At 40.0% G+C, this 27,165-nt stretch overlaps 1 protein-coding gene across 4 annotated transcripts in view; it reads left to right on the top strand.

Annotated features, from left to right (window-relative positions):
* Positions 1-23,046, top strand: part of PHACTR2 (phosphatase and actin regulator 2) — a 67,499-nt gene extending 44,453 nt beyond the window's left edge. For 3 of the 4 annotated variants that reach the window (XM_042469214.1, XM_042469233.1, XM_042469242.1), the window contains 6 exons: positions 525-681; positions 4,189-4,244; positions 8,700-8,761; positions 11,834-11,971; positions 17,639-17,715; positions 20,995-23,046. In XM_042469214.1, the coding sequence (XP_042325148.1) occupies positions 525-681; positions 4,189-4,244; positions 8,700-8,761; positions 11,834-11,971; positions 17,639-17,715; positions 20,995-21,010 (506 nt within the window). In that variant the 3' untranslated portion in view covers positions 21,011-23,046. The remainder of the gene's footprint in view (positions 1-524; positions 682-4,188; positions 4,245-8,699; positions 8,762-11,833; positions 11,972-17,638; positions 17,716-20,994) is intronic. The other variant, XM_042469222.1, reaches the window with a different exon arrangement.
* The last annotated feature ends 4,119 nt before the right edge of the window (positions 23,047-27,165 follow it).

Here is a 27,165-nt window from a genome sequence, read left to right as displayed (position 1 = left end):
CCTTGAATTACAACTAGTGGTGCTGGAATTCAGCCATGGGAGAACATACTTACCACTCCCTCCCTCCCTCTGATTCACTATAGCCTCCTGTACTTGACCTCCACTCATGCCTGGTGCTCCATCGTTGTGGAAGAAAGCTCACATGGAAATCTAGTTAAACCATGGTGTGGGTGAAGTGGGGTTAAAAAAACCAGCCTTTTTGTAAAAGCAGCAGCAAGGCTCCTAGCTAGCTCCTCCTGAGTAGATTCAGTGTCCTCCATAATGCATTTTCTGTATTGCATTATGGCAGTCTTGCTGCTCCAGGCTCTCCTCATTGTATGATATTCAGACTCTTGTGAATATAAAATAAGATTAAAATGTGTTGCTTCTGATATTAAAAATGTATCCATGGAACGACCAAAAAGGTAGTCCATGCAATTCACTTAAATGTTCTTGATGGAGTTTGACAAGTTTAAACTTCAATATAAATTAACGAAAGAAAAATCTGTCTTCCTTTATCTTCTTTTCCGATCACCCCACCTCAGGTTCGCTAGCAAGCAAAATACGTCGTAGAGATACTCTTGCAATCAAACTTGGCAACAGGCCATCAAAAAAAGAACTGGAAGACAAAAATATCTTGCCAAGAGCATCTGAAGAAGAGAGGCAGGAAATCAGACATCAGATTGGCACAAAACTAGTGAGGTATTGGTTATAATTGGAGCAAATTTGGGAGGTGTTGGGGAAGGCAGGCCTGTTTTCTGGCAAAGACTTGGTTTCCCAGTTCATTTGGTCTATGTAACTTTCATTTCAGGAGAATAGGCAAAATTCTCCAATCCTTCTACAAATATAACATTATTGTTAATCACTAATATTTTGGTAATGCCATTCCCAATTATTTTCATTTTTTTTCCATTGAAATGAGTTTAATTATCTTTGGTATGAACTCATCTTCAGATAAGGGAAATTTCTTTGGACAATTTATTTTTTGAAGATTTTTTTTATTAAAGATTAGTATACCTAGAAATAAAAGAAAAATATGAAATTCTAAATAATGCAAAAGAAGAAGAGAGAAAAGAGAACATTTGTTTCTAACTTCCAACTTCTTATTGATGGTTATCAGTGATATACATTCTTACTGCCCTTGCATACCAATGCCTTGTAATTCCTAGTAATTTCAAAACCCACAATTAATATATTATCCTACTTTGAAAAACCTAATTAATATTTAAATGTTCTATTCTTACAAAACTGATAGGAAAACAGTTCAAAATTTCCTACCTTTCATTAAAATTTCCCCCATAAATAAATTAATGTTTTCCCTATTAAAGTAAATAATCTCTTCATTTCTGCTAAATCTAATGATTTTTGTTCTGCAGGTCTCTTATGCCGAAGTTGCTTTGTTCTTTCCGTTAACATCTGAACCTATAACATAGATGCCAGCTTTAAACACTTAAACCTTTAGACTCCTTACAAATAAGTCTCTCTTACTAAGAACTTTACTGCATGTGGCTTTTAAACTATGAGAACATGGGAAGGAAGTGGCTTTGGCAATACTAATAGGACAATGACTCCTCCAACCTGTACCTGCCCTGTCCCTAACTTGTCCCTTTGCTTTCACGGGGGAAGCCTGTGAATGACTAGACAATCATGTAAGTCCCTAGGTGCGAAACATCACTCCCAGGGCAGTTGCATGATTGCAAGTCTTGTGGCATCACAGTGTCCCCTCCGCCTCCCTGTCTCACCTCCCCTCACTATTCCAAAACAACCTGGTTACCAGCTTCTTACTATATATTTTTTTAAACTTCAGTGAGGCAGTGGAGCTCAGGAATTGCATGGAAAAAGGAAGAAAAAGCTTCCTGCCATGATGGCACAGTGATTAAATGCCTGTACTGCAGCCACTCACTCACAAACCGTAAGTTTGCGAGTTCAGTCCTAGCGAAAGGGCTGAAGCTCAACTCAGGCTTGCATCCTTCTGAGGTCGCTAAAATGAATACCCAGTTTGTTGGGGGCAGTAAGCTTACAATTTGTAAACTGCTTAGGGAGTGCTTAAGTGCACTGATAAGCGGTATAGAAATGTATTTGCTATTACTATTGCTAAAAACAAAAATCCCTAAAGACATGTTGAGTAGAGAAAGGTGGGGAGGTGGGGTTAAGGGATTAGGAAGAGAGCTTCATAGTGGCAGCAGCCCGGGTCACACACTTGACTAAAGTGTGATGATGGATGGCTGCAGAGCCATATGTTGCAATTGTAGACTGCTGCAAGAATGGGGTTAGTGTGATAATGTCCTAAATATGTTTTAAGAGTCATCTCTTTACATTAAACATCATAATAAATCTTCATTGATTTCTGATTTAATTATATCAGATAACAAAGTTTCATATGACATACCTATTACCCCGTATGCCAAATATTCTTTTAGTTTGCAACTATTTAAATAGCACATGAGACTTCCTCCCAAATTCCACCTTTTGTACCAGATGGGCAGAGTTACCACAAAACCTGTAACCATATAACATATATGCTGTCTCCATAATCTTAAATTGAGAGACTGAGGTCCAAAACACACTGTAAAATAATCCAGTTTGAGACGGCTTTAACTGCCCTGGCTCAATGCTAGGGAATTTTGGAAACTGTAGTTTTGTGAGACATTTAGCCTTCTTTGTCAGAGTGTTCTGGTGCCACAATAAACTACAATTCTCAGGATTCTCTGGTACTGAGCCAGGGCAGATAAAGTAGTCTCAAACTGGATTATTTCTGCAGTGTGTTTTAGACCTGAGACTCTCTTTCTTTCTCCTCCCTGGGCAGGGTGTTTTGAGTTTTCTCTTTCTCCAAGGTCATCCCCATTTCTTCTCAAAAGAAAACATTACTTTCCATAAGTTTCTCCAACTTATCACTCTTCCTTCCAGTATTGACTTTTTATCTCAACAGCTTTCATAAGATCCTTCTCACAACTATGAGTCCTATCATCCTCCATCTCAAAAACTGCATTATCAGGTTGATCATACACAATTTCTTCCTATTAAAGTTGCTTATACAGACTGTCTGTTCCAACAAAAGGTCATCTGTTCCCCATTACAGATATTTCTAGGCTAACTCTCCTCTTCATCATCTGATGAACCCATCAACATCCCACAAAGTGCCTTGTCTTTCCAGACTTTCTTATGATTCTTCTAATTATTTCTCCTCCATTTCTCTCAAAGTTAATATGAATAGCAATATTGTTTATAATTTTCAGTATTCAGCCATCCACAACGACAAAAACAGCAGCCTTCCACTTTGGCGGCAACAACAACAGGCTGACCTTGAATGTCCCACTCTCACAGATAAGCAGTTTCTTTCCTAATTCCCACAGTTCTTAATTCTTTAATTCTTAATATTCATAATTCTTAAAGTCATTTTACTTTTCTAATCTTTCAAATTTCAGTTTGCTATTTGATTTTAACTCTTTACTCACATAGTATATTTAAGAGAAAAAATAAAGTTTCTTGAGTCAGGTTACTCGCAGTCTCTTAGATTACACAGAAGCAAAATTGTAAGCAGTTAAATCTCCCCAGCAGAATCAGAATGTTCCTTAAAGCAAACTCCAACACATAGACTTAATTAGTTTAAGAAAGCTGGTGTCTCGGTGCATGTGCCTGTTTTTTTGAACAAGGCAATGATGCAATGGGGCAAAACTGTTATCTTGGTCTTCTCTGTTCCTTCTGCATCTGTTCATCACAATTCTGTATCAACTAAGACACTAAGGTCAGAGATTCTGGATCAAAGTAGATAATCTTCCTGTTCCCTTTACCAAGTGGGCATTTTCCACCAATCCTCTGGCTGGCAAACACTTTGGCTAGCATTGCCCCTGCAGCAGATAGCTTACAGGGGACAATCTGATGCCGCCATTCCAGTCTGCAGACTTTGGACAATTTATAACTTCCATTGACGCAGCTCTTATGTTACCTGTGGAGTTAGGTAGTGAGACTGAAAGAGCAGTTTGCTTTCACTGAGCTTAGGTTTTTCCAGCTAAATGCTGTATACTTACATTTGAAAACTAAATCTTGCTCAGCACCAAGGATAATATGCATGGCCATTTTAGTTGCAACATGTCAACTGTCATTTTAAAAATGGTTTCAAGAAGCAACCCCTCTAAGACAATTGCAAGCAATTACTTTTTGGGTTTATTCCTTAACAACTGGGCTTTGTTTGCTTGTTTGTTTTTGCAGGAGGCTTAGCCAAAGACCTACCTCTGAAGAACTAGAACAAAGAAACATCCTGAAGCGTAAGTATTTCAGTATTTTTTTCAAAAAATATAATAACTCTTTCTCCTCTCAAGTACATTTTAAGAGTAGTTGTGTTTCACTAGTACAGTGATTCTCAAATGGTGGGGTGGGACTGGGGGGGCACAAGAGTTGCTCAAGGGGGGCATGAAACTTGTAGACCCTGATTCTTACTCCTCTTCCTCTTCCCAAACTTTTTTACGTGTAATAATTACACATGTGTTGAGTTAAATATTGGATTTATTTAAATAAATCTGTTCTAATTTGAACAATGTTATTTCTTACAAAATTTTAAAATATGAATATACATGAATGTGTGATTAAAATATACTAAAAAAACAAAATATTTTATTTATATATGACATGAAGTGCAGGGGGCAATCTTGATGTAAAGGGGGTCACAGGAGTAAAAAGTGTGAGAACCACTGCACTATCATATCGTATCAGGTGTGGACAATCCATAGCCACCCTTCTCAAAGCCTGTAGAACTTCTAGCTCAGGGGTTCCCAACCTGGGGGTCTCTCGACCCTTTCTTGGGGGTCGCCAGATCGGGATCCCCCCGTCTCCCCCCTCCCTTTTTCTCCACGGGTGGAGCGCCGGCACCCGCAAGGAGAAGGGTAAAGGGCCGGGGCCGCCGCCTCCTCACAGCTGCCATCAAAGGCACCTGCGAAGAGAAGGGTAAAGGGCTGGGGCCACCTCCTCCTCTTCCCATCAAAGGCACCCACGAAGAGAAGGGGAAAGGGCTGGGGCTGCCTCCTCTTCCTCCTCCTCCACTTCTCCCCGCGGGTGCCAGGCACCCACGGGTAGAAGGGGACAAGGATGGGGCTGCAAGCCCCAGTGGCCTTTGCGGCCGGAAGTCCCGCCCCTTCTTCGCTGGTGACCTCCCTGATTGGTTGGGAGGCCAGGTAGGGGCGGGACCTCCAGCCGCAAAGGCTGCTGGGGCTTGTAGGCGGTCAAAAGTCTCGCCCCCATCTGGCCTCCCAACCAATCAGGGAGGTCGCGGATGGAACTTCCGCCCGCAATGGGGGTCACGGCCCAACAAAGGTTGGGAACCGCTGCTCTAGCTGGTGCTGTCCACACCTTCCCTACCCACCTGAAAAGGAAGTGGTGCCCTCTTGGTCAACCAGTGAAATTATTGCTCTTGGAAAGCATGGATCCCACTGTTTATACATCCCAATAGATCCATGCTTTCAATAGCCTGCACCCCCTTGCCAGGCACTGCTTAGCTGACTGGCAATAAAGAGTTCAGCAGGAGACAAGGGTTTGGCTAAAGATAAACTTTATTTTATCTGCAACACCCCCCCCCCTTTACTTTCTTTTTTGCCCAGGGGGAAGGGAAGGGGATTGCCGGGGGCAACTTCCCCCCCCCCCTAATCCTCAGAAAGCATGCACCCCCTGACATTATGGAGTGAATCTTCACATGGATTGAGGGGGAGAGAGTGGTTAGACCTCTTCTTCTGTTGAAGTCCTGATGGGTGAAAAAGGGTTAGTGAGGTGATAGAGGATCCACTCCCTCCATCACTGACCCACACAGCCTCTGAAAAGTTTTCCTCAGGGAATTATTGCGAGTAAACCCAAGTTCGGCCCACATATTTAGATCCAATGGAGCCCATCTATGAATTAAATAAAGAGAATTTATTTTTTAGGCCATTTTCTTCTTCCTCATTATTTGGGAAGGCCTCTTCTACCCTCTCAAGCAGAGATGTATGTGTATCATTATATATAAACATTTTATTTTTTTCTGGAAGTAGTGCATGACAAGTTGAAATGCCAATCCAAATCTAGATGAAACAACTTTAGAAGTTTGTCCAGAATTCATAGTCACAACAAATGAAAACAGACAGCATCATGCACAGTGGTTTGAACCGTATAACTTGTCTTGTTTTATTTTATTTTATATGCTGCTTTTCTCCTGGAAAGGGACCCAAGTCGGCTCACAAATAAAATAGTTTTTAAAAAATTACAATTACAATTTTAAAAACAATTAAAATCATCTTGCTAAAACCATATAAAACCACAAAAGAACATACAAATGTTAAAAACATAAATAGAGCACACAGCTCATACAGAAGTTTCTCTGACAATTACTATATATTATTGGTCCTTTGACTGATAAAGAACACCTGTACACTGGTTTAATAGAAGCCTGTATATATTTAATGTTTCACAAGTTGATGTAAGAGCCACTTATACTGTATTTAGGAAATGGTAGATATGGAGTCTTACTGTCTGTGGAGTTTTCCATCTTGCCAACACTGGCTTTCTAGAAATATGCTTTTGTGTGCCAACTGAGGACTATTAATGATTCATTTTGCCTGCAAAGCCCGCAAATCAAATCTGCTTTCTGCAGCATCCCAGTATACTAAAGCTCTACTGCCTTTTCTTTTTCATTTCCCTAGCAAGCATGCAAAATAATCTAAACAAAACTAATCTCTAAAGAGGCATAGTAGAAAGTTCTGTTCTAGGCTCCTGGATTACAGTAGGGCAGAAACCTGAATTGATCCAAATGTGAGACAAGTAGTCAGATGGAGGCATGGAAATCCTGTTGATTTAAATTGATCAGAAGGCATCCTACTAAGAATTGCCAGCATTTGCTTCATAAGTCAAAACACTCTATGTAAAAAGGGGCCATGAAGTCGAAGGGCCAAACAAAGATAGAGATAAAGTGGGTTCAAAATGCTGAGTTGTTCTCTCAACGTGTTAGCTATTTAACTGCAAGTATAAGTCACAATTCAGTCTGCATCTAATATATCATCAATCAATCTATTTTCAGCCTCTTTGTGGTGCTATGGTAAATAAAACTGAGTGTGAGGAACAGGTGAGGTGAATAAATTGCATGTTCACTTCACCAACAGCAGAATTCATCTCAACTGTATCTTTTCCACATTGTCAGCATGCCATTAGGATCATACAGACTACAAATGAACTCCTCTTCTGAAGTCAAATATTTTATTTGGTATACATGCATTTTTAACTTGCCACCATCTGTAGCCAGATTGAGTTGTACTGTAATTATTTACTTCATCCATCAGAAATAATACCAACAGTTCCAAAGTGATTCTTGACTTCCCATGGTTAACCAAGACTGCTGAATAATGAGTCCTCAAGGTGGGAAATAATTGTTTAGAGAAAGGTTCATTCCAGAGCATAACTACAAGACTGTTCTGTTTGGTTTCAGCAATGGTGAGAGGTCCTTGACTCCTGCTTTGAGACAGGGTAGGAAACAAACTAAGGACAATAAACTTTGGACACTTATCTAGAAGTTACGTTTTGATATATCTGGATGGCAGCTCCCAACAGAAAGTAATAGTTGTAGATGTTCTTTGTCCTTTCTGGCAGCCAAAGAGGGGGAAATGGGCAGATCCAAGATTGTGCACTCACTCACTGTGAGGAATACAGTCCACTAGCACTATGTCCTGAGGCATGGGAGGGGGGAATACTTTGTTGGACTACAGTTTCCATAATCCCATGCTGGCTAGATGATTCTGGGAACTGTAGTCCAAAAGTACCATTTCCAAGTTCTGCCTATAAGGAACGAGAGTCAGCACCACTGCTCCTTTTGCAGTTGTTAATGCAACCTGTGACCCTTTAGATGTTGTTGACCTTACTCAGCATAACCAATGGTGCAATCTAGCAACCTGCTGAAGGTTAAAGTGCTAAAAGAAGAGTGAAGTTGTTCTGTGCCTGTATGGTACTGTGGTGTCTGCACTTTGAACCAGTGCAAAGATATGACAGCACAGCCTAATCATCTCCCTAAATCCCCAGTCTCTGCTAACAGGAACATCTGTTCCCCCCTTAGGAGTTTATCACACCACATTGGGATTACAGTTTAATTTTCTTATCTTATTGTATTGTTTCCTTGCCCCAGTGGCCTTTTAGGTTGGATGGTGGTAGCAGACATTTATATCTTTTAGGAACCTAGCTGAGTTTTCTAGGCTAGACTTCATAAACTGTTGTTTTCAGTCACATAAAGAATTGAATAAAGGTAGAATAGCTCTTTCTGAACAAAGTAGCTTCTTTCCTTGCCCACCGCATGCTGAGATTCGTCTGAAGGGAAGCATCTCCCAAATTACAGAGAAGCATTTAGGCATGGTTATTCTCCTTTATGAAATAATCACACCCAAGGTGCATGGGCATAATGGGAGTCAAGAATACATAGGTGAAGTAACACAAAGCAAGGTCCTTTGCCCCAAAACACCATCAGTTATTAACTAGAGCAATCATGGCAGGTTTTAGCCATGCAAAATTTAGACCAGAAATCACGTTCACTACATTATCTGTTTCTTGTGCAGGGAAGTGATTATAGAAGTTTGCTGAGGTGAAGAGGGGAAGTGGTAGGTGAATAAATAAAATAACACCCAATCTGGAATTGTGTGTTAGAAAGACAAATGACATTTTTCTATGTCACAAAACTGTCATCATGCCTTAAATATGCCTGGCTTTCCCCCTTTCAATAGAAAAAAATGAAGAAGAAGAACAAGAAGCCAAAAGAGAACTGAGGCGCAGTCTCAGCAGAAAGGTAAAGAAAAGGATGTCTTCATTACTGTTGTTGTTGTTCCATGGTATTATACAGTTGCATATGTGCAATACCAACATAAGCAGGATTCATGCACCTCCTTTTACTGCACTGTGCAGATTTAGCAGTACTTCCCAGTGAAAATCTTGAGAAATATGTGTTTGTGAATGCATTCTGCCCCTGTTCTGCCACCTTATCCATTAAATATAAAGCAGCATTTAAAAATAACAGCACTAATCAAGATTGCTAGAACTGTAGTGGCTATTCTTATTAGGTTCTACATGGCCATTTGTGTGGCCATTGTGTGATTGCAGACCAGCGTAATCATGGTGAAAGAATGATTGTGTGGCAACAAGCAAAAACTGTTTTTATAAAATCTCCACATGCAATATTGCTTTCCAGGCAATAACAGCACTAAGCTCACATTACCAGTAGTTTCAGAAACTACAGTACTGGCAGCACACCAGTGTGGTGTAGTGGTCTAAGCGTTAGACTATGACTGTGGAAATCAGAATTCAAGTCCGCAGCATGGAAACCCCCCTGGTGACATTGAGCAAGTCATATTCTCTCAACCTCAGAGGAAGGCAAAGACAAACCTCCTCTGAAGAAATCTCACCAAGAAACCCCTATGATAGGTTTGTCTTAGAGTCAAGGTACACTACAACAGCATACCAAATGAAACACTCCAACCAATATAAAAGTCAGCTCCAAATTTATCACAGAAGAAAATGTCAAAATTTATTTATTCATTGTCACTCTGGTGTGTATGCGTGTTGTTTCCTCCATGAATATAGAGCACCTCACTGTCTCAAGGATGTTTTATCAATTTACAGAATGATGCAATAGGCTGTCTAATATCCAGATTCTGCTTCCTTGCAGAGTGAGTGAAGTTTTGAAATGTTCACATAGCTTTTTTAAAATAAGCCAGTGATAGCAACAAAACACTAAAATCATTTGTAAGTGGCTTCAGCTGTCCCCTTTATTTTCAGATTGGTAAAGAAGCATGATCTGATTCAATTTAATAAAAAATCTGTATCTGGCAGCACATTATAGTTATAGGATCTTTGACCATATACGAATTAACTTATTTAATATCTAGTAAGCTATATTTCTTTCTGCTGCAAAGAATTAAAAAATACCCACATAGTTTTTGATCTAGGCTCTTTAAGACCTGCCACAATTTGTACAAATTAAAAAACAACTATTATAAACTATACTGTAACCTTACCAAAAGGGAAGAACTGGTTGGTGAGGGGACAGTAGTGGGAACTTTTGATGGAAGTGTCTGTGTTATCTTGCCGTCCTTGCTACTGAGGGAAGAGAGGGTATAATAAAAAGGATACCTTGAACTCCAAGAAGGGTGACTTCAACATTTAAAGGAAAGCAATTTCATGGTTGCATATACTTAAGAAGAAGGAAATTCAAGGTGAGTGGGAACTCCCACTGTTCCAGTGAGCAAGAAAAATTGGGATCATCTAAATAAATCAGCATGGTTGGATAAGTCACTGTCTGATGAGCTCAGATTTAAGAGGGCAATGTAGAGAAAATGCAAGGATGGGCAAATCATCAAGAACAAATGGAACTGAATTAGCAAAGTTTATAGAGAGAGCCTTAAAAGGGCTATTTAGCTTAAGCTTGCCTAGGATGTTAAATAAAATGGGTGAGAGGCTGAATGTGTTTGGAACACGAGGAAGAATAATTATGAAGTGGTATCAAGAATATGGAAGAAAGTCCCAAAGAGAAGAAACATAAGTAGTTTTTTGTGGGTTTTTCGGGCTATGTGGCAGATACATAAGTCTTTGTGGGTGACAGAAGGTGGAACAGGCCATCTCCTGCTTTGCTTTCAGTTCCTCTACAAAAGAAATTGTGGTTACCCTGGCCAAAAGTGATCAAATAATGAAGGAGAAGAGTTATCCCCAAAATAATGGTGGTTAATGGACTACATGTAAAGAGATCTCTTCGATGGCTCTTTGTCAGTCTGCAGAGAAATGACAAGTGCAGCACTGCAGAATTCTGCCTTGAGCCCAATGTTGTTCAATATTTTTATAAATCACTTAAACAAAAGCACAGAAGGACTTCTCATCAAATTTGCAGATGATTCTTAACTGAGAGGAGTAAGTACTGTGTTACTCAAATACAGATTTCCAAATGATGTCATGATGTCAGGATTAAAAAATGGAACAAAACAAGCAAAGTGAATTTCAATAGACACAAATGTATAGTTCTGTAGCTATGTAGAAAGAATCACTTGCGCAAATACAGCTGTGCACATCAGGGCAACACGAATGTAACAGCAGTAATGAGGAAGTTCTAGGGGGTTTAGTAGACCATGGCCCTTTCCACTTCACAATTATAGCACTATGATTCTGCTTTAACTGTGATGCCTGTAACTTGTGGAATCCTGGGATTGTAGGTTGGTGTTGCACTGTTGCTCTGTACCTGAGAATTTTAAATAACCTTCCCTAAACTGCAGATCTCAGGATTCCATAGGAAGGAGCCCTGGAAGTTAAAATAGAATGATAGTGCTATGATTGTGTAGTGTGAAATGGCCCCTACAGTAAACATGAGAAGCAGTGCAGCTTAGGGGTCTGCTGCAATTCTAGAATACAGAATGCAGTATCCTGATTATGAGTAACAACAGTAACACTGTGTTATGCTTTGATCACATGTTACTTGTAGTACCATGTACAATTTTGGGTGCTGTAAGAAGGATATTGGCAGACAAATGATATTTGAAGGGCTTTCCAAGTACGAGATGGAGAAATATTATTTTCAGTTCGTCCAAAAGGTATGACCTGGACTATCTAGTTGAATAACAAGAAGTAGATTTTAGCTAAATATTAGATCCAATTTATTATTTTCAGTACAAGGTGTGCCCCAGACGGTGTCCTGTCCTTCATCAGTTTTTTCAGCCAGTCACTACCAGCAGTGCAGTTGAACTAGATTACTTTTCAAGTCCCTTCCAGTTCTATGCAAACAGTTCTGTTTGTATTCTGTGTTTATGTCCACCCAGAGTACTTCTTGTCCTCAGTATCTCTTTCTTATTAAACGTATTATTAAACTCTTATTCAACAGCTCAGTTTGAGGCCAACAGTGGCTGAACTTCAGGCAAGAAGAATTCTACGTTTCAATGAGTATGTGGAAGTAACAGACTCTCCAGATTATGATCGTCGTGCTGACAAGCCCTGGGCAAGATTAACACCTGCAGACAAGGCAAGTAACAAAACCAGTTTTTAACACAACTTTGTGTGTGAATCAAAAATTGTCCCATTCTGATTTACAATACAGATTTCTGCTGAGTCCTGCAATAGTGATCATTCCCAGTCCAAAAGGAGCACATCCATTCCAGTTTTTTAGCTGTTTGTCTTTCAGTCCCATTAGTTACACAAAAGAAGTGTGAGTAAGCACTGTGAAAACTCCTGTAAAGTGTCTAATGCATTCCAGATCCTGCCAGTACATGAACAGATGTTGAACCAGTATGCAGATTCTCATATGGTGACTTTGACATCACCCTGTTTCATCCTTTATTTCATCTTCCTCTGTAGGGGCGGGGTCTGAATAGGGAGGAATATGTAGGCTAAAGTGTAATGTTGCTAAAAGCCCTAGCACAGTGGTTCTCAACCTTTGGCTATCCAGATGTTTTAAACTTCAGCTCCAAGAATTCCTTACCATTGGCCATGTTGGATGGATCTTCTGGGAGTTGAAATCCGGAATATTTGAAGGATTGAAAATTAAAAACTGCCACTCTAGAGGACTGAGATTTTTGTTCTGCTTTTCCCCGAAAAAATAAAAAATAAATGGGAGACTTGCACCTCTTTAGTTTTTAGGCTGAGCTCAGAACTGATGCTGGAACTAAACACAGCTGATGTTGAGCTATTGCTGGAACATCCTAGCATCTCTTCCTCCCATTTTCTGTCCCAGTATTGGTCAATAATATAGAATTCATGCTGTTCCATTAGCATGTTAACTAGCTTTTAGTGGTAAGTAGCCATCTGAAATCAAGACTAGGGTTTTGCAAACCTAGTAATGTCAGGTCTCAGACAAAGCAGAAGGTCAAAACAGCTTAGGTTAAAGCTAGCAAAGGTTTCAGAATGTAGTAAACTACAAAAGCCAAGTAAAAGATATGCCCAACAGCAGTCCAAGATTACTTAACCAGAGAGTTTCAGCCAAAGGAAAGTTATGGTGGCACAGTACATAGTCCAGAGCTGGTGTAGAAACATTGTTCCAACAACTCCTCCAGCTTGGGATTGAGGCTTTTAAGGAAAAACAACAAGAAATTCAGCCAATATTCAGCTTCTGGCTGCTGATAGTGTTTTTGCTCATGTAGGGAACCCTTACATAGGAAGGGCTTTTTATACTGGAGTGGTCCTTTGAGGTAGCGAAGTCGTCACAATGCACAATGTGATGGCATCGCTTTATGTGTTGCATTACTAAATATTACCCACACAAGAGATGAGGAAGAGATGCAGGGTCCTACACCTTTAGTTAATACAAATCATTCATTGGCCCTGTTCTGCCTTGTGTCTTTTGGCTGAAATACAAAAAGCAGCCCCAAACTATGTCAGGGGTATCACAAGGGTTGTGTGAACTGCACCGGGGGCAACCCAGAGGGTGGGACAGTGCACTCAGAGGGATAGCACAGCTACTGGATGAGATAAAGAGCACTTTCCTGCTCACTCTGCAGATGCACAGGATCCTAAATGGGCCTCCTGGAGGCCACAGTAGTGCCTCCCTCAGTAGCTCTGGCTGCTGGGGGGCCATTCCATCAATGTCCAAGCAGCCATGCCAGATCCTGAGGTATTCCCGGGGTGAGAGCTGCCCCCACACACACACACACACAAAATGGGTGACACTAACCTCAGTGACACCACTCAAGGATATAACTGTGGGGTCCTGTATGCATGATCAGAAAGTTCTGTTAATGTTGGGGTTCCACTTGCACATTGATTGTATGAAGTCGAATGTGAGAGGGACCCTAATTCAGGGCTAATATGATAAATGAGGAGGGTATTCATTCAGTTCCTTAACTCTTCATCTACTGTTGCTGAAACTTTGTGCTTAGATATTGCCACAAGAGTTAAGATAAATCCTTTGCTGATACCAGCAACTGTAGTTTGAAAAGTCATTGTAGTGACACAGTATAATAACTGTGTCATGTTAGCGTTGTTGCACAGTCCGTGATGTACTACGCCAGTGTCTGGCACCAGAATTATCACCTTCCGTGATGCAGGCAGCAGTGTTCAAAACTGGAGAAGCACCTCTCGTCTTCTAGAATAAGTAAAGAGACACTGCAGACAGGCGTCTCCTAATGAGGCTTTTATTCTTCCAAAGTTCCACTATGTACAGAAACGATCATACAACTCCAACTCCATCCACCATCACAACAACCCACACTGTGACTTGAGGGCGGTACTCCCCTTATATAGCAAGGGCTCCATGTGGCCTTTTGGCTCTGCCTCTTCCTCTTGTGTCACACTGTTCTCTGTTCCATATCCAGGGTGACCCTGCACATTTGCAGCCCTTTTGCAGCACTTTACTGCACTTGGTGGCCATCTCCTGATGTCACTTCCCATGACTCAGCACTGAAGGGAAAATGCCTTGTCATCATGGCTGACAGTGACCCTTTGTTGTCCAGTCACCTTTTTTTATCCCACTGTGATGGCTGGGTCTCCAGCCATCTGGGAACTTCTCCTGAACACAAAGGGTTAATCTGGGAGGAGGTGCATGCTAATGAGAGATGACATCACATGCTAATGAGCTGTGACATCATAGCTGATGTAAGGTCTAACTGACCAATCCGAGAGTAGGACCGCGAGATTCAAGAACTTTCTATGGAAAATCTTTAAAAGGACTTGTGGAGCCATGCGGTCTTTTGTCTCTCCCTTGAACCTCTCCTGAGGGGGAAACCAGATGCTGTCTCTTTGAGTCTGGGAGACACAGACTCAAGGGAATGCAGGTCGAGAGGCCAGGGGGCCCTCCCTGCATCCAGGAACTCCAAAGGACTACAAATCCCATCTGTTGTGAGTAGTTAGGAATGTGTTAGCTAGTGCGTTTAGGCCTTTTGTTATTTTCAACAATGGCTTGCCTGGAATGAATTCTGTAACTATGTTCTTTGACCTGCAAGGCAAAAGGGGCTTTGCAAGAGTGTTATAAATTCTTTCTATCCTATTCTATCCCTGTTTAAAATAAACTTCTTTCTTAAAAGCATCTGCTGTCTCTATACTCCTATACACGTGCCTAGACTCGGCTATTGAAACTAGATCTCTCTCTCTCTATTCCTCACAAGTCTCAGTGTGTGTGGGGAAGGGATAGCTGTGAGCTATTATAATTATAATAATTAATAATTTATAGTTTATTGGTAATTCACTGAGTGGTGGCAGCGGAGAATATAGTTCTGGAAAGGGATCTCCCTGAGAGTAATAGCCACGCACAGGGCTTTGCTCCCAGGGAATCACCACACCCACATTGTACATTTTCCCTTCTGAATTATACTTCAACATGTCATACTCTAATTCTGCCCTGCCATGAAAGATTTGTACTTCCAATGAGATGGGTTGTTTTTAATAAAGGATTATTGAGAGATATTAATGTGTTAAAAACAGTAAAAGCAGCTCTGACCTTCAGAGAGCAATTAGGGCTAAAAGTGGTGATTATTCTATAATAGAAATATTTGTGGTAATACCTGTATGAAGATAGCCAGCCTTTTTAGAAAAGTGCTGTGGAATAAAGAAAGAGGGGGCAATTTGATTACTGTGTCACTCTTTAAACATCAGTGCTCATTAACCATGTAAAGTACTCTGAGCGGTTGCTATGCTTTGATATTGGCCCTCAGGAAAACAAAGGCCTGGAATGTCCAAACATTTCACTTTATGTTACATAAAACTGAAGTAGGAGCTAATTTCTAGATGAAATGCATTATTCATCTTGTATGCCTTAAAGCTTGCACTTAGTCAGGAAAGGCAGGGGTCCTGCAGTTTAGGCAATTGCTATGCATGAAGTATTAGTCATTTGCCATTCAAGGACTGCAGGCTGCAATAATCTCACTTCCAGATGCACATTAAACAGGTGGCTATTTAGTGACAAATTCCCTTTCTACTACTACCTTCCCAACTCCACTCTGCCTGCCACTGTTTTGTTATTAATGCTATTTTCAGTGTTCTCATTCTTTTGTTAAAATTATTCTATCAAGAGCAATGCATCCTTTTTTTAAAAGGAAAATGTGAAGAATAATTATCCTCTTATCTAAAGGAGAGAAAACAGAATTTTGAATGTGAGCTCAATATAACTCATTAGACATGAAACAGGAGATTTACTGCATGCCACTCCCTTCATCTTATCAAGCGCAGAACCTCTTTATCTGATAGGGTACATGTGCTGAAATTATTGGAACAGTTCAGTGGTACCAACATTTCCAAGATGTAGACTATGTATTCTTCAGATGTTTGCATTATAAGAGATCTAACATTAGAACAATATAATTTTACATTTATTGCATTCAAGACTGTAGTCTTCCTCTCAAGTGGAATTAGCGACAGAGGTGCTCCTGGTCAGTCAAATTGCAGATCAGGGAATGGGGATTCAGCCTGTGCTGGATGACTATACTTCCCTCAAAGATAAGGTTTTTAAGATCGGGGGTACTCCTTACTTCAATCCTGAGCCTGGAAGCTCAGCTTTCTTAAAAAGACAGGGGGGTATCTGTACAGGTGAGGAGAATGTGCCCATTCCTAGAAATGTCAGACCTGACCATGACGACACAAGTCCTAATACTCTCCATTTGGATTACTGTAAAGCCCTTTCCATGTGGCAACCTTTGGAGAGTGTTCAGAAACTTCAGCTGGTCTGAAGAGCTGCAGATAGATAACTGACCTGAGTTAGTGAGAGAGAGCATACAGCTCCCTTGCTGCAACAGCTTCACTGGCTACTGGTTTATTTTTCAGTACAATTCCAAGTGCAGATTATGATCTATAAAGTCCTGTATGATTTGGGTCCTGATTATCTGAAGTACTGTGTTCAGCTGTACCACCCTGCCCATGTTTTGAGATCTTCAAGGGAGGCTCTTCATCCCACCACCCTTGCAGGTACATAAGAAAGACTCTTTGGTGACTGATCCCAAAGGGCCTGCAACCCTTTCCTAGAGAAGCTAGACTGCTACTCTCCATGGTGTCGTTCTGTGACCAGCAAATACTTCTGTTTTGTAGGCCACTGGGAACTGACTGCTCATAGACTGCTGTTAATCATGTGCTGTATTGTCTGATTTTTTAAAATGGGTAAACTTTTAAATTGTTCTTAGTTCTAGAAATAATTTAATTCTGTTTTTAATATTTTTGTGTTTTAGTGATACATGCTTTTACCTATAGGTCTTTTACTTTTTGTAAGTTTCATTAAGTCTTTGGACTGGAAAAAGGCAAGAAATACATACATACATATATACATACATACATACCCTGCTCCTTGAACTATATTAGTAGAACTGCTGTCCTCAAATGCACTTGGTTTTAAATCTCGGGACTCATTGCTGACAAGCAGTAACTCAGCACAGCTTCACTTCATGTTGTACTCACACAATATGCAAGCCTGAAACTCAACAGTGGGTCCATGGAATTAAGTTAGCTTGCAGGCAGTACTTTTCTCCTGATTGAGTTCATGATGTAGCAAGTCACTCTTTTTAGTTACAGTTGAAGCGCCAACCATTATGTACAACTTCACATAGTAAAGTATGCATCCTTGCTAAATGCAATACTGTAGAATAAGAAGGTAACAGAAATAAGAAGATGAGATCATTTCTATTTTGTTACTTTGCAGAATGGCTCCTTTGCTTACTTTAAACATTTCCATTTAAGAGTTGTTTCATGTTGTCATACTTTGCTTTTTTTTAATTAGGCAGCAATACGGAAAGAATTAAATGAATTTAAAAGCACAGAAATGGAAGTACATGAAGAGAGTCGACAGTTTACAAGGCAAGGAAACAATTGTTTACAAGCTCTGCCTTCCTTTTCTATTAGCATTTACAGAAAATTCTAGGATTAGATTATTGTTCATTTCCCTGGTTAAGCAGGTAAATTTTCTAAATTAGATAGTCATGATAATGCTGGAACATGGGTTTCTCACTGGATGATAATAGCAAGCAGTAGAAATTTGTTAATTTAAAATACTGAAATTTAAAATGCAAGCCTCCTGCATTTTAGTGGGTTCATAAACACTGTTATCCACCTTTCTGAACACAGCTCAACATAGGATAGCCAGCCAGTTAATCAATAGGCCCTTTACTCTGAAGTTTCAGAAAGAAAAAAAATTGGACACTGAGTCCCAAGTGGGCTGCCACAGATGGCGAGCAGGGAGTCCGAAGTTATGTAATTAATGTCATTTACCCTTGGATTAAACTGTTGTAAAAATTGGGGAGGGGAATTATGTAACCTATAAGCCCAATTTCACAGTCCATCTGTATCCCACAATCTCTATCCTAAAATTGCATTAATTTTTTCAGCATACTGCATTTGCATTTGCATTTGCAACAATCAAGCCTCATTTTGCTCTCCAGCCCATACTACTTTGATTAATAATATTTATTTATTTATTTATTTATTTATACCCCGCTCTTCAGCCAAAAGGCTATCAGAGTGGCTTACAAATTGTTAATTAGACATTTCCCTGCCTTCAGGCTTACACTCTAAAGAGACATGACACAAAAGGTGAAGGGAATGGCACTGGGGAAGGGGAAAGTCCAGCAGATCTTCTCTTCCTCTGATGCCTGGACCACAGCAGATGAACTGGAGGGAGGGCCCTTCTTACTGTGATTAGGCCTGATGAGCTGGCTCGCCTTTCTCTCCCTCTGGATGATGGTGATTAGGCTGCTTTCCCTCTTTCCTTTGAAGATGTAGAGGAAGAAATGCCACTGCCAGCAGCTGAAGGCGGTGGCACAGCAGAGCATACTGCCTCACTCACCCCCTTTTGCCCGCCCACCTATCTGTCTCACCAAATGATTCCACTGCAGCCGCTGCTAGAAGCTGGTTCTGCCTGGATGTGGATCCCCGGGGGCAGGCTGTGTGGGTTTCTAGACCAGGGTTACTAGGGAAATCACCTATATTTCAGCACAGTCCATTTCCTTAGTAACCTTAGCACTTCCCACACAGCCTGGCTTGGCAGGCAGGAATCAACCAGTTTTTCTTTACAGCAGGATCAGCAGCATTTTACCAAGCAGGCAGAAGGGGGAAGGGGGAAACAAGCAAGCTCTGCCATGTCAGCTTCTTTTGCCACTGACAAAGGTTCATTTTTCCCTCTACATCTTCCAAGAGAGGGAGGGATGGCAAAAGTAATTCTTCACACGAAAATGAGTCTGGTCCATTCAGTGTTGGAGGGAGGTGAAACTGTTCCTCTGACCATGCCACCCTGGCTTAAAACTACAATTGTGCGATCTCTTTGCTCTGGCACTGCTGCAACAGAAACTGCCACCCAGCCTGCATTTGGTAGCACATATACACTGCTACAACTCATTTCAGAAGCCTGTGCTCCTTTCCCAAGAGAGTAGATGGGTCCCAAGTGTTATCACCTGGCTTTTGTCCACAGAGAAGAGATTAAATTGATAGTGAAACATTTTTCTGAATCTTGCAAGTCAGAGACAGTGGACACAACACTTGTCCAGCTGCCGCTTCAGGCACATGCCATGGGCAGTCCACCAGGCTAGATTTTGAATCTTATTTCTTCCCCTATAACCTACATTTTGTACTACCACATTAAAAAATATAGTAGATGTATCCTTTACACATACTGGGAGAACTAAAGAGCTTATTACGTTTCTGACATTTTGAATCTGGTGTAATTATTCAAAACCTGAATTTTGTATCTACTCATGGATCCCAGTGGTTGTTTTGTTTTTGTTTTTTTGTTGTTGTTTTTTGCTTCAGAGTCCACAAGGCTGCAATAATAGCTCTAGCAAGTTATGTTTTAGATTGGTATATAAATATAAGTCCTAGGACTCTGGAGACCAGGGTTCATATCCCATGAAACCCACTGGGTGACCTTGGGCAAGTCACACTCTCTCAGCTGCAGAGGACAACACTGGTAAAAGCTCTTTGAAGACACTTGCCAAGATAGGTTATGATAGGTTCAACTTAGGTTCACCATGTCAAAAAATGACTTGGATGCACACAAGAACAATTAAACATCAATATTCCACTATGTGTCTATCCTACTTGTTCTTTTGTCACATAAATAGTTTTGCACACTGCTATAAATGAATAGTTACAATTGCTAGCATAGAACTAACCCATTTTGTTCTGGCAGTGCAGTACCTTGGATCAATTTGTGACACTGCCTTAATGCAGCAGGCATTGCATTTCACACAATGCACAATGCAGCAGGCATTGCATTTCAGCTCAGAAAAGGCATGTAATTCATAACAATGTCTTAAAATGAGTTGGCCAAGTTACATCACATTCTGCTTACTACCAAATTAGTACATAAAAATGTGCTACGCTTAGAGACAAATGCAAAGTTTCTGAATAACTTACAATATCATGCCTGTAAGAGATTTTAAAATACTGTATAGGGATTATGGAAGCACAGAGAGTAGCTTCAGGGGAGATTGAAACACACTTCTAGTCAACAAGCCATCCAGAAATAGGAAGTTTCAGTTTCAAACATAACAGAGACAGGAAGTGCAAACCAATCGTGATCTCTTTCCCCCGGATTTCCCTCCCAAAGCAGTTCTCAATTCCCTGATTTAAAGTAATAAGCAAAGTAGAAAAACAACTTGTTGTTAGATTTTTTTAAAAAAAGCACCATCAAACCACTTTAAATTTATTCTAAACAAAAGGTTCACAACAAAGCCCTATTCTTTGCTTTTCTAGGGAACAAAATTAATTGTAAATTTGAAAACACTGTATTTTTAATAACCTTTCACAAGCATGCATTCAGTTTTCATCCTTTTAGTCCCTGCAGTTATTAAAACTATTCCATATCTGACAGCACTCAGAAAGCTAAAAAGAAAATGAATATCTTACCAGTCACTGAGAATTAACATTTTTAGGAAATATTTACATGTTCTTTGTATGTGATTTAAAGAAAACATTTTAAAACTGTGGGTGGGGTGGCTTATATCAATATTTTAGTATTAATAATTTGAATATTTTGATGTTTTATTGTTCTAAAGAATTTACTGTTCTTTATTTATTGGATTGTCAGGATGAGATGGGGGAGAAAGAAACTGAAACAACTATATTTTTGTTTACCAACCTCAGGTTTCACCGTCCATAATTGTTTGCAAATATCCTGTAGTCTGGACAAAGAGTTCCTTCCTGGAAAAGCACAGTACCCTGAAGACCTGAAAGTGCGTTGCAACTGAAGTGTCTGCAGCGGTATAATCAGAAATCATTGAATAATGTGACCTTCACGTTAAAAAAAGTGAGAGATGACTAAGAGAATCCCCAAGAGTGGCCATAAAATAGAGAAAATATATTACAAGCATCTATTTCAGAGTAAATGATACTGTGGGTCCTCCCTCCCCCCGCCCCTTGTTAGCACTTGGCCAGAGAGGAGATAATTGTTGATAGGAAATAATAAAATATTTTCAAATAGAGTGGAAGCAGGCAGTGCTCATGTTTTGCTTGTCAGCCCAAAAAAGTATGTTAATGCAAAATTATTAGCATTCTTCATGGAAGTAATTTAATGTTGTATATGGATATTAGATAAATTATTTAAAGTCAGATCCAGGATTGTGAGCAAGTCTTTGTGTGCTCTTCCAGAATCCTCACCTTTCTGTAGCCTGGTGGAAAGCAATTTGAGTTTTCAGAAACAGCCCATACAGTTCAGTCATTTAATGTAGTGCCAGTACAACCGCTTTGAATCTCATTTTGGGAGAAAGGTGGGGCATAAATCCAGTACAGTAAATAAAAATATAAATTAATCCTAACACCATTGTTATTTTTACAAATTATGACTGCCATACTTTAGTAACATACTCTGAGACAACAGTCTCAAACAGAGCTAAACTCATGTGAGGTGCAGAGATTCCAGGAGAATTTCCAAGCATGTAACTATGCACAAATTGTAACGCAGATTTTTTTAAAATTAAGATAATGAAAACTATGGATCCTGCATAATTGCATTTCAGTTTTTAAGCTATGTTTCGGAACAAAGATATGTGAGACAATAAGAATATGGTAAAATGATAAAAGCATATCCCTTTTTTCTTTTCTTCTTTTTTGGTAGCTTGAACTACATTAAACATATCCTTGGGTTAGGTTAAATAATGTAAGGTCTAGAGGCTGAATCTCACATGCGTACCAAGGCTCCACCTTTACATAACCCTGTACTACTATGTGCCAACACACCAGTAATTGGCTGTTTTGGAGCAGAGAAGGGCATGGCGGGAGCAGTTTTTCAATAGAAAAAGCACTGGTGTAGGGGCATTACACTTCCTATAGGACTTGGGGCAAAACTATTACAAACCAGATCCTTCCTTTTGTGAGTATTGCATAAGCACATAGAGGAGGGCTCCCAAAGAACACAACAAATTCTCTTTCCTCCACTTCCATTCCCCCAGGCACCACACCAGGACAATCTGGGGAATGGGAGGCCTCTGAGCATCTCCTACCTACATCTTTGTCCATCCTATTCTCTCCACTTAGTCAAGGCTTTTTTTCTTTCTTTCTTGTAAGAGACTGATGCACAGAATACCCAGGTGCCAAGAGAGAAGGGGGGGAAACCAGAGATCTCATACACTACCTTGTAGTGTGTAGGCTGTATGCCTATATGGGGAAGAATCATGCCATATGTTTATCTGTATTATCCTCACAAAGGGCCTTGGAGACTACAGAAAGGCCTTGGAGACTGTATTTGTTGTATGTGAATAATGCGGAGCAAATTGTCTACTTTTATACTATGTTTTAATTGTATTTGTGAAAACATGATACATTTAAATAGTATAAAGTGGTGTGAAAGATAGTATGTGCTTTATTATGTGGGCCCTAAATATTGTGGCTTATTATAAGCCTATGACATTGTTTACACTAAAAAATTGTCTTATATTGGCACTTATTTATCCTTTTAATGTACAAGGTGAAACATTTGGGCCTGAAATACACAAGGACATGTATTGCAATGTATTGCAGTATTACTAGATATATATATACATATATATGCATGTATATGTATATATGCTCTATTTATCCTTTTAAATGTATGTACATACTACAATTTATTTTTGTCCATGTGCCCTGTTTAGTTCTTAATTATAAAAAGATATGTATTTTTTTCAGGCAATAAATGGTCTCTCTGTGTGTGTTTTTTTTTTAATCCTTGGATTTAGTACTTTATTCTGTGGCTTTTTAGTTATAAAATTAAATATCACCAAACAGTGTACTCTTGTAATGTCTACTCAAAAATAACCCCTTCTGAGTTAACTGGGAACTTGCTCCCAGGTAACCATGCTCCAGATTGCAGTACTGACATTGCATTTACAGAAGAAGCTTCTGCAAAAACAAGTGGGAATCAGGTTCTTCATCCTGCCTCCTGCAGCCTGCCTCCCACCCCCAAATGTGCCTTGACCCCTTTAAAACATGTAAGGAAATTCTCTAAAGGAGCTTCTCAACATTGGAATAGGCTGCTGATGGGAGAGAATGCTCAATGTACCATGCGTGTCACTTTGGATTTAGGCCACTGTTCCTATTAAAATTCTTGTATCACATTCCTAATCCAGTATGACGTTATATTTGCATTAGGTGAGGAGGATGTATTTTTATTTTTCTAGGGTTAAATTTTTTAGTCTTGCTGTATGTACAGAATCCCATACAGTCTCACATTTTTATCTTCTAGATGTGAGTAAAATCTCAGAAATGTTATGAACAGATAATAATAATCAAATGAAACAGCAAATAAAATACCTCCTAGTATTCTGCCTTTGTATTGAATCAGATGAACCAAGGAGTTAGGTGAAACTGTTCTGTAATGATGATATAACACACCTTGACAACTAGTAATGTAGTATGTGATACTGGATCTCTTGCTGGAGAGCTTGACCTAGAGCTCCACAGCTGCATAACACAGCAAGAACAACAGAAGAATTTCTTCCCAGCATTTTATCTTCATACTGGGAAAAGCACTTTGCCTGCTGATTTCTCTTTAGGAACGCTAGGTCACAAGATGGAATGCCTGCCTGTTTTTCTGAAAAGAATTCTCCAGCAGTGAAAAGTACAGCTGTGCTTCATTTCCCCGAATCCCATTCCTTCCTTGCCTGCTAAAGCAAACAGGGCAGGAGGATAAAGTGAGCCCTGGCCCAAGGAAGGAGGGACAGAAACATCTGCGGCTGCATTTCTTTTAGCTACTTCAAAGCTGTCATGACTCTACCAAATGCACACAAGGTCTGGATTATGATAAGACAACCCTGTTTCCACTTAGTGCACAAAGATCTGTCAAAAAAATCGGTACTTTGTTTTATTGTCATTTGTCATCAAGTTAACTTATACTGATGGCAACCATACAAATGAGGGACCTCCAAGAGCCCCAGCATCAACAACCTGCTCAGGTCTTGAATATTCAGGGCTGTGGCTGGCTTGATTGACCAATCCACCTGTAGTGAGGTCTCCCCTTTTCCTGACGCTAGTCACTTTATCAAGGATTATTGTCTTTTCCAGTAAGTCACGGCATCTCACAGTATATTCGAAGTACAACAGCCATAATGACAGAATTCAAATACATAGACATGTTAACTAAAAATGAATCTGTATCCCATTCTTTTTAGAAAATGAAGTTATATCTTATTGCTCTAATGCAAGCAGCCATTTCAACATAAAGGGTCAAATGGGATGCCTTCTCTGGCTCTCATTCAGAAACAGGTGATTTTCCCCAAGCAATTCAGTTATATATTTTATATGTATTATTTAATATCATGCTAAAATATAAAAGCAATAGGGCTAATGAAACAGGAATATATCCTTTATACAATGGTATGTAAAGGCAACTTGTTTGTGCAAAGTTGTTTCAGATTTTGTGCAGCCAACTTGTCTTGTTCACAGTCTCCGCAAGTGTTTTTCTAATGCTACAACACAAAAGAAAATAATGCAGATGGGAGCACTTTAGGGGTCAGCCGCATGTAACTCAGCAAGGGAAAAATCAGATTTACTGAATTGGAATCCAGTAACAAAAACAAAAGGGGAAAATAAAGTTGAGTAATGGCCATGCTAGCCCTAAGGGAAATCAGAATAAAGCCATCCCAACTATGCCAAGTACAAGGTAGAATTAATCATGTGGCCAGTGCTTTCTCTCTGCTGAAAGACTGTCAAAAGAATCAGCAGTTAACTTTAGGAAACCTGATCAAGTTCCAAATCACACTTAGCAAGATGACATGGTATGTATGAGGAGTTCAACACTGGAAGGCTGCAGAACAGCTGAGGTATTGGCTTTTCTTCAGTCAGCTGGAAACAGAATTTAAAATGTGGTTCCACATAGCACTTAATCTAACACTAGGTTACCTAGCAATGCCTATTTCTATAATACTAACAAGCAAAATGATTAATAAGAGTAAAAAAAAAGAAAAGGATATGACCAAATAATAACCCACTACATCACAAAAGAAAGCAAACAGAAAAGCAACTATGGATAAAGGACTCCAGGAACCAACTTCTAACTCCCAAACGTAATAGTCCTGAAAAACTACAGTAACACCCTGTCAATCCACACAGGCTAGGCCAGATTAATTTTTTTAAGTAAAGCAACACAATTTTGTATAAATACTGTATAAAAGAAACAGCATGGTGAATAGTTTCCACATTGGACTACAAATCTGGAGACCAGGGTTCAAATGCCCACTTGGCCACAGAAAACCATTGGGTGACCTTGGGCAAATCATTCTCTCTCAGTCCCAGAGGAAGGCAAAAGCAAACGCTGAACAAATCTTGCCAAGAAAACCCCATGATAGCTTTGCCTTAGGATTGCTGTAAATCGAAAATGACTTGAAGGCACAAAACAAAAACTATTATTAATTGCCAACAAGTTGACTTCAACCTATGGTGACACTGTGAATGAGAGACCTCCAAGTTACCCTGTCATCAGGCAGCTCTGCTCAGGTCTTGCAGACTCAGGGCCATACATTTCTTGATTTGAGTCTATCCATCAGAGTTAAGACTTGATTTGCTCCACGACCCATTTATTTGTCTTTTTAGCACTCCACATCGGGAGCATCATTAGAGTTAGCATCACCCAGTGCAGTAACTCATATGACATCATAGAGCATCTCTGGTGGTGTTTTTTGTACTAATGTTACTCATAATAGTGATTGCCATATATCACTGAATTCAGTGACAATAGTTGTGACGTAAAAGACTAGTAAAATTAAAACCATCCTTTAAATTACAGTATCATATGCACAGCCTAAATGTATTTACATGTACACAGTTTCATGTGGCTAAAGTAAAAATTTGGTAAGATGTGAGGTGTTGGTTTTTTCCAATTAATTTTTTAAAACCTAGGGCCTCTCCTTTCTCTTCCTACTGAGCCTTGCTCCAGTCACACTAGTGTTTTAAAGGGAGGCAGGTGAATGCCACAGTCCACCTTTGTAAAAAGGCAGATGTTTGGAGCAGTGGTGTCACCCATCTTGCCAGTGTTACCTGGTATGGTCCGCACCTCCCACATCTTCCCAATAATGCCCATGGTCCGTGGTATGCTCAGAACTCTTCTACAGCATCACATTTCAAGTAGGTTGGCTTCTTCCTATCAGTTTTCTTCACTGTCCAGTTTTCACTACCATACACAGAAATGGGAAATACAGTGGCATTTAGTACTGATACATCTTTATACTTCAGGATTTTATCTAGTTCCTTCACAATTACCCCTCCAAGTCCTAAGCTTTTGATTTCTTGACTACAATCTCCATTCTGATTAATGACTGAGCCAAGGTATGGAAAATCTTGAACTTGAAGGTTCTGTTCGGCCTCTCAGTGGCATCTGATATCATCACAAAGTATCCTTCTGGGCCATTTGGCTGATATAGGATGTGGTAGCACTGTACTGCAGTGGTTCCAATCCTTTTTGTTTGAACATTTTCAGTGGTTGGGCTGGGGAAGTGTTGAGATTCCACAGAGCTCAGTACTGTTCCCTATGATTTTTAACATCTACATGTAACCACTTGGGGAGGCCATCCAGAACATTGGGATCAGGTGTGACCAGTATGGTTTAGTACCCAGCACTATCTGACACAGCTGATGCTATGAAAGTCCTGAATCACGGTCTGGAGGCAGTAAGGATTGAATGTGCCTGAGTAAACTAGAAGTGTCATTTGTCAGCAGGAAAGCTAACCTGGGAGTGGGATCACAGCCTGTTCTGGATGGGTTGCATTCCTTCTGAAAGATCAAGATGGTAGCATGGGAGAACTCTTTGACCCAGCACTGTTCCTGGAGGGTCAAGTGGGAGCTGTG

The sequence above is a fragment of the Sceloporus undulatus genome, chromosome 1, assembly GCF_019175285.1.
Source record: "Sceloporus undulatus isolate JIND9_A2432 ecotype Alabama chromosome 1, SceUnd_v1.1, whole genome shotgun sequence".
Lineage (NCBI taxonomy): Eukaryota > Metazoa > Chordata > Lepidosauria > Squamata > Phrynosomatidae > Sceloporus > Sceloporus undulatus.
The sequence above is the reverse complement of the archived record's forward strand: the minus strand, read 5'-3'. Positions and strand labels throughout refer to the sequence as shown.